The following is a 13726-nucleotide window of genomic DNA, read 5'->3' on the forward strand; positions in this document are numbered from 1 at the left end:
TTAATGATAGATCAGGCAACCCTAAAATTCTATATTATACAATAAGAAATTGCACAGATTGACTGAGAAGTCAGTCTGATCTTCAAATGAGCAGTGTAATACACTTTTAAACTATTTTATTAATAATAAAAAAAAATAATAATTTTCTCTTCATTTTCTGTTCCCCTAATGAAGTTGAAATTTATCCCATAAGTCCTCCTCCCTCTATGGTTTTCTCGAGTTTTACTGCTGTCCAGGTGGAACACATTTTTAATGTGGTGTCAAAAATGAGGGCCACCAATTACGTTTTGAAACATGTTCACACTTACATTTCAAAAAATTGTTTATCATCCATTTGTCCTATTATCATTATGATTGTCAAAGACTCTCTCACCACTGGACTAGTTCCCCCTGAACTAAAAAATGCTGATATCAAACAAGTCCCCAAGAAGCCAGAACATGGTGCGGGCAATCTTTATGAACAGATCTGTTCATAAAAAAGAAACATTTTGTTTCTTGCTGAAATTCTTGAATACATTGTCTCTACTCAATTACACCATCAATTACCTCTTCTTACTTTATAAAACCCATTCCAATCTGGTTTTGGACCTGGATGCAGCACTGAAACTCCCCTAGTTAGGGTTATGAATGACATGCCTATTTCTGATGACTCATGGGCTATCAAAATCTTAGAGCTGCCTTTGACACAGTCTGCCACAAGTGTAATTGATGGAAAAATGGCTGATTTAAGTCTTACTTATAAGACCTCAGAGTGCTCTAATAGGTAACAACAAATCTCACTTTCCCCAGTGCACCATAGTGCTCCCCAAGGTTCAGTTCTGGAACCTCTTCTGTTTACCATCTCATCTGGTCATTATTGTAAAATCTAAGTATATTTATCTCTACCATTTCTCTCAAAGAAATACAGTCATGGATTTCCTTAAACTAAACTGTTCAAAGACTGATGTTATTGTAATTGGTTCATCATCATATCACCCCTATACTTACTACACTGGTTTTCTGATAATTTACTCATACATTCAAAACTCTTGTCCTCAAATACAAAGTAGTCTGTGGCACAACCCCTCATTACATTTGTGACCTTGTCAATTTCAATGTTCACTTGCACTCTCTTTGTTCTACTAGCTCTTTATTCCTTAAGCAGCTGCTTTCCAAACTTAGGTCCACTGGGGTAAGAGCTTTTCCTTGAAGTGCTCCCTGGATATGGAATGTCAAGCCAGCAGCATTTATAAAACCCTGACTCTTGACTGCTCTAAGAAGCAATTTAAAACATACAAATTCAATGTAGCTTTTAAGGATTCCAATATTGTTTGAGGTTTTCTTTTGCTTTCCTTTTATCTGCATTATTTTATGTTGTTATTGTGCCTGGGAAAAATAACGTGTTAATTTTTGCGATTACTGTGGCCTGTTTAACCGATTAAAAGATATTGTTGCATCCAGGGCTGCCAACCAGGAAAATACATCAAGCAGTGCTTTGGTCAGGACAGCATTTTCATGTATTATGATTTTTTTTTAATATTATAAAACAATAATAATAATAAGTTAGGTGTGTACCTAAAGAATAACATACACATTCAGTACCATATTTATTTATTTATTTTACTACTGTTAACAATTTTACATAAAATTTTCATTTAAAGGTAAAATAGTTCATATTATGTGGTCCACAACAATACAACATATGTCAATACATAGTACCGGTGTTTATTTTCTTGATTTATACATACAGACAGGGGAGTGGAAGAAAAAAGTTGCAAAGATAAAAATTACGCTATTTTTTGTTTCATTTCATGTTTCTCTAAGAAGATCGAATCAAAGTTGTATCACATAAGTGCTAAATAAGTTATCTTTGAATGTCACTAAAACCAAAATAAGTCTCCAGTATCTCTGTATTTAACTTGCCAGTCTGCCAACCAGCTTACAGTGCTGACTGCCCTAATATAATAACAAAATTCTACAAAACAGAAGTGTAATGACTATCCCTACCCATGTTCTAGTTTTCAGCATCTTCACTAATTTATGGAAAGAACACAACATGGAGATAGCAGAGATAGCAGCAGCTACAGAGGCCTTTTTTTAGTGTGCCTGGAGCAAAGGTGTCGGTTGAATAGTGTCTTCCAACCATTATTCTGTGGTGGAACACACTTTTTGCAACCTGACTAAATCCCAAGGCATGATTCTGTGAACCACAAAAGCATCAAACCTCTTAGACTTGCAAAACTGTCCAAAGGGGCAGTACAGGGCAAAAAAGCAGCTTGGAAATTGTTTTTCACTGACATAGCACTTAGTGAGCAGTTTGTATGGATTTTCCAGCTGCTTCATCCCTTTCTCTGCTTATACAGGTAATCCTCTCTCTGCCTCACTCCACTGACCCAGGGTCAGAGGCAACTCATATGCTCATTTTCCCTTGGCTCTGCAAGAGTCATTAGCGAACATGAATCCAGGCAGATGCACTACAGACACATTTCCTGGCTTCTACAGTGCTCTTTAGGTGCTGTGTCTGCAAAACGGCAATCACAAAGCTGCTTGTAAGTCGGCGACTCCAGGTAGTTCCATCCTCATCCTCATCGTGGCCACTACCAGGCGGCACCCCGGTGCCTGAAGAACCCTGGACCTCAGCACTTCCACCACACCAGGAAGTGCTGGGGGGAAGAAGACTGGGGACACCCGGAGGGCTTCTGGGTGCGCAGCCGGCACTTCCGCCACCCGTGGGGGATTGCCGGGAAGCAGCTGAAGCCCATCCAGGTTGGGATAAAAGGGGCCGCCTCCCTCCGTTCATTAGCAATAGTCGGGTGGAAGAGGACGGAGCTTGAGAGAGGAGTGGAGGCAGCCAGAAGGAAAGCAATTTGTGACTGTGAGGCCTGGACTTTGGGGGATCGGTGCTGGAGGCACTGGGTGTGCACTGAACGTATTTGTAAATAGTTGTTAAATAAATATGAGTGTGTTGGGTGCAAAACCGTTGTCCGCCTGTCTGTGTCCGGGTCCAGTTCCACAATGGTTAATATGATGTAGTTGATATTGGCCGTAAGAGAATAACCTGAAGTGTGAAATGAGATGTTGTAGTATTCTAGAGTTTTGAATCAATACCTTATATATTTTATGCAAAATCATAATGTTTAAAACAATCTTAATGACTCTTATTAAAATTCATCTTAATTGTACTACATATTGAATGAATTGTAACAATTATTACATTTGTTGCTTAATGTTAAACACATACAGTTTGTGAAGAAGGTACTGAAATAACTCTAAACTTCACAAAATCGCAGATTTTAACTTCAGTCCTATTTTTTGCATAGTTTAAAAATTGGTAACCAGTTCAATCTTTACAAATGTAACCATCACAAAGAAGTTTCATTTAATCCATTTTGGTCATATCATTACATAACTGGAGAAATATCACAAACGTTAAATTAAAATATATAACGTTTTTAAAAAAGAAGCACTCTTGCTTTTGGTCATGATTTTGAAAAAAAGAAGGAAAAAATTAAAAATCAAAACACTTACAGATAATATTTTTACCATTTACTAATTATGAATGTTGAAATTAGTTCACCGCTTCACAAAGCTTCATCATGCTCAGCAAAGTCATTCCAAAGCTGCCTTTTGTTTGCTGTAGAGCTCTCACACTTCAATTTCCAAATTGCATTCTGTCTGCAATCATTTATTCCAAATTAAAATGTTGCCTGATCTGTATACTACAACTGTAGCTTTCACTGCATTTAGCCATCAATTTTGAATGTAAAAAGAGACAGAACTTTAGCAGATGGTACATTAATACATTTTCTGAATAACACAAATCTTAAAAAAAATCACAATTTCATCCATTACCATAATGGAATATCCTACTTTAGTATGGTGCATTTAAATTACTCTAACGAATAAAATGAAAAGGAGACAGGCCATCACAAAGTTAAAATATTTTTTATCCTGCATAATAACTGTTAAAATTACTGAAGGGTTAAACTGTCAAAAAATCTGTGGTCATGTAAATGATTCAGAAATATTTAACCATGAGTTCACTATTGGGAATTCCTGGCAGTGTGTGTATGAGTGTTCCCTTTAACTGAAAGGCATCCTATCCTTGGATATTTTCATCTTTTTTATATTCAGATGAAGGATAGATGTTCCAACTACTATTAACAAGCGTCTAAGTCTCTGCAATCTTTGCTTCATTCTCTGTATTCAAAGGGTGCACTGATTTTGTTTTCACATATTTACAGACTATATGAAAACTGTGATTACTGAAAATCTAAAAACATAAAAGACACAAAATTGTTCCTCCTTGCCAGGTGCAGAGGTTACACATATTATAACATTTTTTGTATTATGTTTCAGAATAAAAAAAACCCCAAAAAAAAACAGCCTTACACCAGACCACAGTCGAAAACACTAAATCAGAGGCACAGTCAGAAGAGCATTACAAAGATCTACCAGTGGTGTTTTCAGCAGGAAAATTCTGGTAGGGCCATACCATAATATTCCTATATAATTGTATACTTTTCTATAACAGATATTTACTTAAGTAATTAATATCTCTCTCTTTTGTTAATGAATTTTCTTGTCTCTTAACTGGTATGTGCTACATGGCCTTGACTGGGAAAAGCTTAATCTGAGCAAACATGGAATTAAATTAAAAAATGGATATGCGCACACACACACTACACACCCTAGGGTACACAGAACACTGCAGGGCCAATTGTTCCAGCCCTCCCAACTGGAAACAGGCTCGCAGGAAAGACCATGTTTTGTTTTATGCACCAACTACAAGGTCACTCAAATAGATTTGTTTTAGTAAAATATTGTTACTGTATGTTTTGCTCAGTAAAATGTATTTAAATAGTATATTAAAACAAACCCTTGATTTTACATTGATACGCAGAAGAAATTCACCTGTGGCAGTCAATTTGTTAACAATAAGTTAAATTGCACAGCGTACTTCCTGCAATGGCAGTGAGTCTGAAGGGACCTGTAAATGAAACATACTCAATAAAGAAGCTGAAAATTCATAATCAGACTGAAGTCATTAAGCCTAAATCATAGTCATAGCACAAATAATAAAATCACTAACTAAAACTTTCAAAATAACCGAGACTGAGTGCTACAGTGTTTACATGAATTTACAGTCTTCAACAAACTGTTGTGCTGGTGATGTCACATCAAACAACCTGAGGCCAAACCCCCTAGCAAGTGGATTCAGCTACATGGAAATGATTTGACAAAATGGTAGTGCCCACAGTAAAAAAAAAAAAATCACATGAAAACACAAAAATATTTCAACTCCTTCAAAACAAAGACAAAAGAAAAAAAACAAATTGGAAAATCTGAATCAAAAACAACCATAAAAAGACTAGAACAAAAAAGGTACATAACATCTAGTGGAGCTGTGCTGTTCTTTATTTCCAATTCCAACACAGCACCACTAGAAAATGTGCACCACCATCTTATATAGGCAGAACTTGATGACACAAGCTATTCATTCAAAAAATAAAACAAAAAATGACAATGGTAGAAAAAACACAGATTTATTGCAATTTGTATTGATATTAACTGTTACGGTTTGAGACGTGATAGAGATTGACAGGTTATTATTACTTTGCAATATTTTATTAGTATTAATTTCATATTACTGTTGTATTTTAAATTAATTCTATATTGACAGTGTGCTTTTTTATATTGCTTTCTTATTACACAGGTACAAATCGCAGGAAATTATGGCTTTACAAGAGGACACTCGGTGTGGCAGCTTTTTTACTTTTCATATACAGTACAGTACGTATTATAATACGAATTAGTTTCTACTCCCAAGACACTTATATTGTGTTAAAGAGAGAATTACAGAGATGAGGACAAATAGTATCTTCTTTCTTTCTTTTAATTTAACAGCTATGAAAAATCAATTCCTTTGCCATTGGCTCAGCTGTTAAACAGTGTGTAACACTTTAATTGTGTTTCCTTGACCATTGAATAGGGTTAGAATACCTATGCCATTTTTATTACAAGCTTTGTTAACACTCTTTCCAGTTCTGCAGTTACTACATCATAAAAAATAATACAGCCATTTTAAACTTTAAACTATGGCTCCTGGCCTACTTCAGGTTGCAAAGTATTAGATTTAGAAGGGAGACTTACAAAACCTAATAACATTATTAAAATGTTGCTGTGCTCAACCCTGAAGCAATTCAACTAGAATATCGAGACTGCCAACAGGATACAATGGCAATAAAAGGAAGGACAGAGGCTCTTTTGTGAGAAATTAACATTTGAAATAATACAAATTATAATTTGAAACATAAAAAATATGAAGACAATTTTAATTGCAAATATCTTAATGATATTATTGAAGATTTTCTCAATGCTAAATTAACATATTAGGACATATGAGTATATATTGAATGTATATTGTTTGGTTAAGTCACACATCACTAAATATTTACAAGAAAAACTACAAAAAAAAGTTTTAGGTCTAACAACATTTATTTAACATGCAGAAGTATACTACAGTGACTTCCCACAAAGTTCCAGCCATCTCCTTAGAGACTATTAGGTTAAACAGAGGTTAAATGCACTTACTGTACTGGAATAAAGGGTAAAATATTAAGAGGATAGTTGAATTAACTCACACAGTCTAGACGGTTCACCGCCAAAAGCGCGATAAGACATATGCGCCCCGACAAAACCGGGATGGACAAATGAGCGCCAACAAACCCACTAACTGGTTTTCGACAAATGCACGCTGACAAAATCGTGAGAGAGGCCAAGGGAGTGGGATGCCCTTGCTGCAATTCTTCCTACATATGCAGGGCGTGATCTTAAGGACTATCTGCGTGCTGTGCTGATGGCATGCTGCATCTCATAATATTGACTTCTAAAATATACATTATTATATGCTTTAAACTAGTAATTCATATTTACTGAAACTTTCACGATTTTGTCAGGGCGATTTTGACGTCGCGTTTTAATCGGCGCGCATATGTTTATCACGCAAATGTCGGGTCACAGTCTAGACACAAGGAAGTATCTGCCACACACGTGGACCTCTAAACTGGCTCTACCAGACAAGACAAGCTAAGACAAGACTGCACATGAGAAAAATGTAGTGAGTGCTCTGTGGGTTACAGAGTCTGAGAAGAAATATTGTGACGTGTCTTGCCACTGCATGGGCTGTAGAGAGTGGAAGTAGTGTTGGGGTGGAGTCTTGGGGGAACACTTTTTGTAAGGGTTTAGGGCACCTCCCTAGAGAGAGAGAGATGTGTGACCAGGATCACGGCTAATTAATGGTGTGTGAAGGAAAGGGGAGGGGTTGGTCAGAAATGGTAGTTGTTGCTGGTGCGAGAGGAAGACAGCATCAGGTTGAGAAGGGAGTGAGGAGTTAAAGAGCAGGCAAGATGTACATAGGACTAAGGCAAATTATTTTTGTTATTTTGGAGGTGTTCCCATGATCCAGAAAATGGTCGGTGGTAGGGCACCATTTATATCGCGGCATATTCAATAAAAAGCCAGTCTGCATTTGGAAGACTCCCCCAAAAAAGCGCCTCATGAGTGTGTTTTATTCGATGGGACGTTACAAAGTTTTTTTCTTTAAGTATCAAAAACAGAAACTCGGAGATAGATACTTGTAAATTTGGGGAAAGTTGCTTCCTTTGTATAAACACATTTAGACTCAAGTACAGTACTAGATATTGAAATATTACTTACTGAGTTAGCACTGGGGGGATTTGGCCAAGCTCTACCGCCTCCGGGACCCCTGCAAAAAAATTTCAGTTAGAAATAGTGACTTCACTAACACCCACTCTTTAGCATTTTTCTACAGTACAGATAATAATTTATTAGATCCCTAATAGTACATCTTTCAGCCAATTAAAGTTAAAAGTAATCAATATAGCTGTTTTTTTAAAACCTCATAGGTGAGAAAAGAAGCCAAACATTTGTCAGATTTATTTAGAAATATAAGGCAGTAGGATTAGCAGAAAAACAAACTTATACATATTGGGGATTGCCTTATAATTTTCTAAATTAGTGCCATAAATAAAATATGCAAAAAAAAAGACAGGATTATACAAAATCTTTGTTGATGCTTAAAGATCATCATGTCTCCTTTAAATGTCACCCTGGGAAGCTGTTTATTCGTGCCATAATTCTACTATAGTGTAGACTGTGACTCACAGAGCTCTTGAAATACCACCATCTGGCAGTTAAAAAAATTTTAAGGCTATATTAGACTAAACATCAAACAGCACAATGCTGCCAGAATGTGATCAGGACATTTCCAGAAAAAAGAATCTTCTCAATGTGTGAATTAAGCCACACATTTATAAATCATGTGAATTTATAAGAATAAGAATTTTTCATAAATAAGTATATTTAATAAAAAAAAATTCAGAACGTACATAAAACACTGAAAAAGAAATAAATCTTATTGTGGCAGTGCTTTAAATTACTGTGGACCCTGTAGCTATACGGTTAGCATACTAAACATTCTGGTAGGGTCACCTTTGGCAGTGCTGGTTGAAGCACCAGAACAAGAAAGAAAGTGACAGTGGTGTCATTTTGTCCTGTATTTCAAAACAATATAAACACAGCCACAGGTCTTAGAGGAGACAGAGTTCTAAGGAGTGTGGCCTGCAGGGGGTGCTTCAGATCACCAAATCTGATACAGACAGACACTGGCTCAAATCTAGCTCAACACAAAGGTTTTGTGGGGAAAGTCTTTTCCAACAGTTTCCCACAACAATACTGCACAGTATAAAGCACCAAGCAACACACAGCACTTGTCTTCTTGTCTTTTCTTCCTTTACTCTCCGCCTCCTCCTCCCGTGCATGCTCTCTCCCCAAATCCTTCCACTTCAAAGTTGTCCTGGCTGGGTCGGGGTGCTGGCCATCTGCCACTGGAGCTATTATGAATATTTACTTTTAAAATGCTATTTTTTCTCTTAAACAAATGCTTGCATTTCTTCCTTATTGTTCCTGCTTCCCTTTGACACATACACATATGGAGATCCATCACAATAAAATGTATAATAAATCTATAAAGAAGACCCCAGATGTTACAGAACACATTAAAAGCTCGCAATACATTTACATACAGTAATTATTTGTTTAAGTTTTGTTCACTTCTCTCCCTAGGATATCATAACTTCTAGTAAACATCAACATTAAACTTCATTATTAACATATGTGGTATGACTGTTAAGCAATTTTGGATAAATATTACTATCATTTTCCAAAGGACAGATGCATATATTAAATAAATAGTGCTGATATTCTTTGCACTAATTATGGGAGCAACCTAATGAGATTCAGAGTTACTTCAAGTACAGTAATAGGTTGCTTAAACCATAAAAAGAGGACATCTAAAGCTCTTAATTTTACATCTTGTCGTAGGGTAGCTTAGTTGAAGACCTCTGTAATTTTATTCCCATCCGAATTGTTCATGTCAGCAAAATTTACAGACTGTGCATTTATTGATAATTATTGTACCTTTTACCTTTTATAAAAAAAAAAAGTAGGTTAAACTAGTTCTTCGCAAATCAACAGATCAGTAAAATTCCATCATTTGAGAGATTTGGACACGACTGAAATTACAGAGGCCTGCCACTAACAATCATTTACCCCCACCTTTGGGTGTAAAAGTAATCCCTTCCAAATACGGATGAAAAATTACAGAGATCCTCTGGTAGTGCAAACTAAGGCAGCTTTAATATGTCACTGTGGATTAAACTCGGCAGCAAAGACTACTGCAATCTGGAGTGACATGATCTACAAGTTTACTCCGCTATTAGAAATCAAATTTAAGTACATTAGACAAGAGGTAAAAATCACATAAGACAAACAGAAACATGAGATAATTTTATGATTTCATCAAAGTATCTACAATACATAAACAAACTTCTTGACCTTTTTGATTCCAATAATGAATATTTATAAGGGAGTGTGTGTTATTTTTTATTTGTCAGTGGGTAATTACTCTTATAGCTGTTCTTATGTTTTACTAGGGGGCTCCACCCCCTGCTCACTTTGCTCGCCCACCCCCGTGTTTGGTTTACTGGATATACAATACAATACAATTTATTTTTTGTATAGCCCAAAATCACACAACAAGTGCCGCAATGGGCTTAAACTGGCCCTGCCTCCTGACAGCCCCAGGCCTTGACCCTCTAAGAAGACCAGAAAAAACTCCCGGAAATAAAAAAACCCTTGTAGGGAAAAAAAAAATTGAAGAAACCTTGGGAAAGGCAGTTCAAAGAGAGACCCCTTTCCAGGTAGGTTAGGCATGCAGTGGGTATCAAAAAGAAGGGGGTCAATGCAATACAGTACAATATATAGAACAGAATAAATCTTCAGTACAGTATAAAAATAAAAATTCTAGAAGTACGGAGTAGAATTTCACATTAGATGATATCACATAATATGATTTGGATTTGTTTTAAGTCCTGGAGACCTCATTCATCAAGCTGCCTCCCCCATTTTGCCATTCCACATCTGAAATTGCGCTAATCCAATGAAAGAACCCCTCTTTCCCACGATTCCTGTGATCCTCCATCAAGGATGACTTTACCTTAGGTAGGCAATATACAATTTAAAGAGATTGTTATTTTCTTGGGAATTGTTACATATGCATTATTTTCACTTTTACTTTAAAAACTTTTGTAAAAACAATACCTTTATTTCCGGCCCCGTGCGTGGTTACATCTCTTTCTTGCCAGACGTATAATGCTGCTCGTGTTGTGAAGGGGTGGTGGGGGGGTCGGCTAGACGCACACTAAGGATATGCCTTTGGATCATTTGCTGTCTTTTTGCTGCTTGTGAGCTGCCTGTTCTGCTTGTCGCATGTCATTGTTTTAAGAGCTGGGAGCACATGATGCTTGTCTGCCAAATGCAATCCAACAACTGCTAGGTTAGATGTCTGTGAACTTGTTTTAAATGATGGCTCACTGCCTAGTCTCACGTGATGTTGTAAAAACAATACTTGTCTTTTATTTCCAGCCCCCAGCGTGGTAAATTTCTTTCTTGCAGGATGTATAACGCTGCTCGCCTTGTCGGAGGGGTTGGGCTACTGTTGCGCTGCCCTTCAATCTTTTTAAACAGCAGCTGTCCTTTTTGCTACTTTGTGTCTCTGCTGCTCTTGTTATTGTGCAAATCTATGTTTTGTGCATTGAATGATGCGAATGCAAAAAGACTTTGTTTTCTGCTCTTTTCCATTTATTTCTGACCTCGCTTTGTCCTGCTATTTTTTCAATTACACCTGGTCCTGATGATTCATTTCCTTTTCATTTGCGCTAATGCGATCTTTTATTTGTCGATATTTAATTTATAACGTATTGTCCTTTATACGATTTATATGCACTGAGACACCTGTATCTGTGTGTGCTGCTTCCCTTTACACTACAGATTTTTTTTTCCTATTCTCTTTCGTCTCACGGTTCTTTTATTTGTCTTTCATGATCTTAATGTGAAGATCACGTATCATCTCATAGTCGTTCATTCCACAAGATTTTTTTTTTATAATAGAGAGATGTATATATTAATATTTTACTTTTATGACCTTCACCAAATCAAATTTCATGTAACATGTTAATGATGTGCCTTGCAGTTAGGAGACCCGAGTTCGCTTCCCGGGTCCTCCTTCCATGGAGTTTGCATGTTCTCCCGGTGTCTATGTGGGTTTCCTCCCACAGTCCAAAGACATGCAGGTTAGGTGCTTTGGAGATTCTAAATTGTCCCTAGTGTGTGCTTGGTGTATGGGTGTGGGTGTGCACCCTCTGGTGGGCTGGCACCCTGCCTGGGGTTTGTTTCCTGCCTTGCGCCCTATGATGGCTGGGATTGGCTCCAGCAGACCCCCATGACCCTGTAGTCAGGATATAGCGGGTTGGATAATGGATGGATGGATGTTAATGATGTTACTATCTCAATAAAATATCTCTAAGAAATGAGGTGAACAACTCCAAGTCTACAGGCTCAGACAGCAGCAGAAGGTATCTTGTTTTGTATAACTCTTTTGTACTTTATTTTTACCCTTTCTTATCGCATGAATATATTTTATTGTTTTAATATTTGTACTATTTTGATATGTATGACACTCTTGGTATTTGGAAGTATAGAAACAAAATACTAGTAGAGAGATACTTGTTACAGCTAAAATTAGTTTCAAAAAACAAATATTTAAAAAAAAAACAAACAAAAAAAAAAAAAACAGACAAACAAACAAAAACCTCCATGGACATTACTGTCAGATTTTAAGGGTCATGCAGATACCATGATGTCACTCCATACCAAGTGACTTTACTTCACAGTTCATATTTGAAACATTGTTGATCATACTGAGATATGGAGACTTCCACTAGAACAGGAGTTTTTAAGCATTTCTCTTGGCATGCCACCCCCAGTAATTATTTTAAACAGGTCAAGGGAACACAACTTTTTTACGGTCTTAAAATCTTAAGCACTGAACTGTTATTAAGTATTATTTGGGTGTTTTAACATGGTATTATGGACAGCTTGTGTGTGCACATGTGCCCTTTAATTTTCCTTTTGTTTTTTTTAGTAAATTATTTTTTTTAATATATGTGCACTAGTGTGGTTTGACATGGATTAAAGTTTTGAATGACTTAAATGTTTATACATAGAATAACAACTGTGCATTTAAATGGTTTTTATACTCAATGTTGAAAGAGGGCCAGACTTTGAGTTTGAAATACCTGAATGTTCATTTGCACACCCTTATTAAACAGAAAGTGGTTGTTAATGGGGGATTCATCCATGTCACAGCACACCAGATTGTGTCAGAGAATGGAAAGCCTACTTAACTGAAAAGGAATCTATAAACGACTATTACAGAGATTGACAGGTATTCTAAAGTTGAAGGCTTGTCCTACAGAAAAGTGAAACCTGTGGTTGCCAAGAACTATAATTTCTCATTGAACAATTCCAGTAGGACTTAGCTGCTTATGTTTTTTTCCTGTTTTCATGAAGTCATTCACATTCATTACTTTATAAAACCTAATCTGGTGCTACATAAAATAATTGTGATGACTGTATTTTTTGGATGTTTTATGGAATTCTTTGGTATTGTCTGTTTTTAGAATATATTCTGTTTAATGTAATCATGCACTGTGGATGTTGTGAATTAATTGAGTTGGGTGGAGGATGAGAGCTAATAATGTAGACTTTTGATCCTGCAGTTCTCTGATTCAATGTATTGTTTTTTTAATAGAATAACTCTAGATCATAAAATAAAAAAGGTAAAAATAACAATAATAACTATAAATAATCCCAAGGGCTACAACCCATGTAAAACGAACATTGACCTAATCCTGTTGTTGTAGATTAGGGTGCCCAACTCCAATCCTGGAAGGCCGCTGTGGCTACATGTTTTCATTCTAACAATTTTATTAATTAGTGAAAGTCTTTTACTGCTAACTAACTTAATAAAATTAATTTCCTATTTTAAACACACACCCTTTAAATCAGGAGTGATCAACTTCACTCTTGGAGGGCTACAGTGGCAGCAGGTTTTTGTTCCAGCCCAATGTCTTAAGGAGTAGTCAATTATTTCTGATTCAGCATTTATAACCCAAGTAACATTTTTTCTGCTTCATTGTACTTGTCTCGCTTGTTAAGACTTTGAACCCTTAATTGCTTATTTTAATCTTAAACAGGCTGCATTCACTCTTTTAATTGCTCCTTATTAGCAATAAGATGCAAATGCCAAAGGAACCAGCAGTTC

At 36.4% G+C, this 13726-nt stretch overlaps 1 protein-coding gene across 9 annotated transcripts in view; it reads right to left on the reverse strand.

Moving 5' to 3' along the window:
• The window catches only part of ssbp2 (single-stranded DNA binding protein 2), a 695743-nt gene that overhangs the window by 103472 nt on the left and 578545 nt on the right, over nucleotides 1-13726 (reverse strand). For all 9 annotated transcript variants that reach the window (XM_039759281.1, XM_039759275.1, XM_039759279.1 and 6 more), the window contains one exon: nucleotides 7699-7747. In XM_039759281.1, coding sequence (XP_039615215.1) covers nucleotides 7699-7747 — 49 coding nt within the window. The remainder of the gene's footprint in view (nucleotides 1-7698; nucleotides 7748-13726) is intronic.

The sequence above is a fragment of the Polypterus senegalus genome, chromosome 7 (assembly GCF_016835505.1).
Source record: "Polypterus senegalus isolate Bchr_013 chromosome 7, ASM1683550v1, whole genome shotgun sequence".
NCBI lineage: Eukaryota > Metazoa > Chordata > Cladistia > Polypteriformes > Polypteridae > Polypterus > Polypterus senegalus.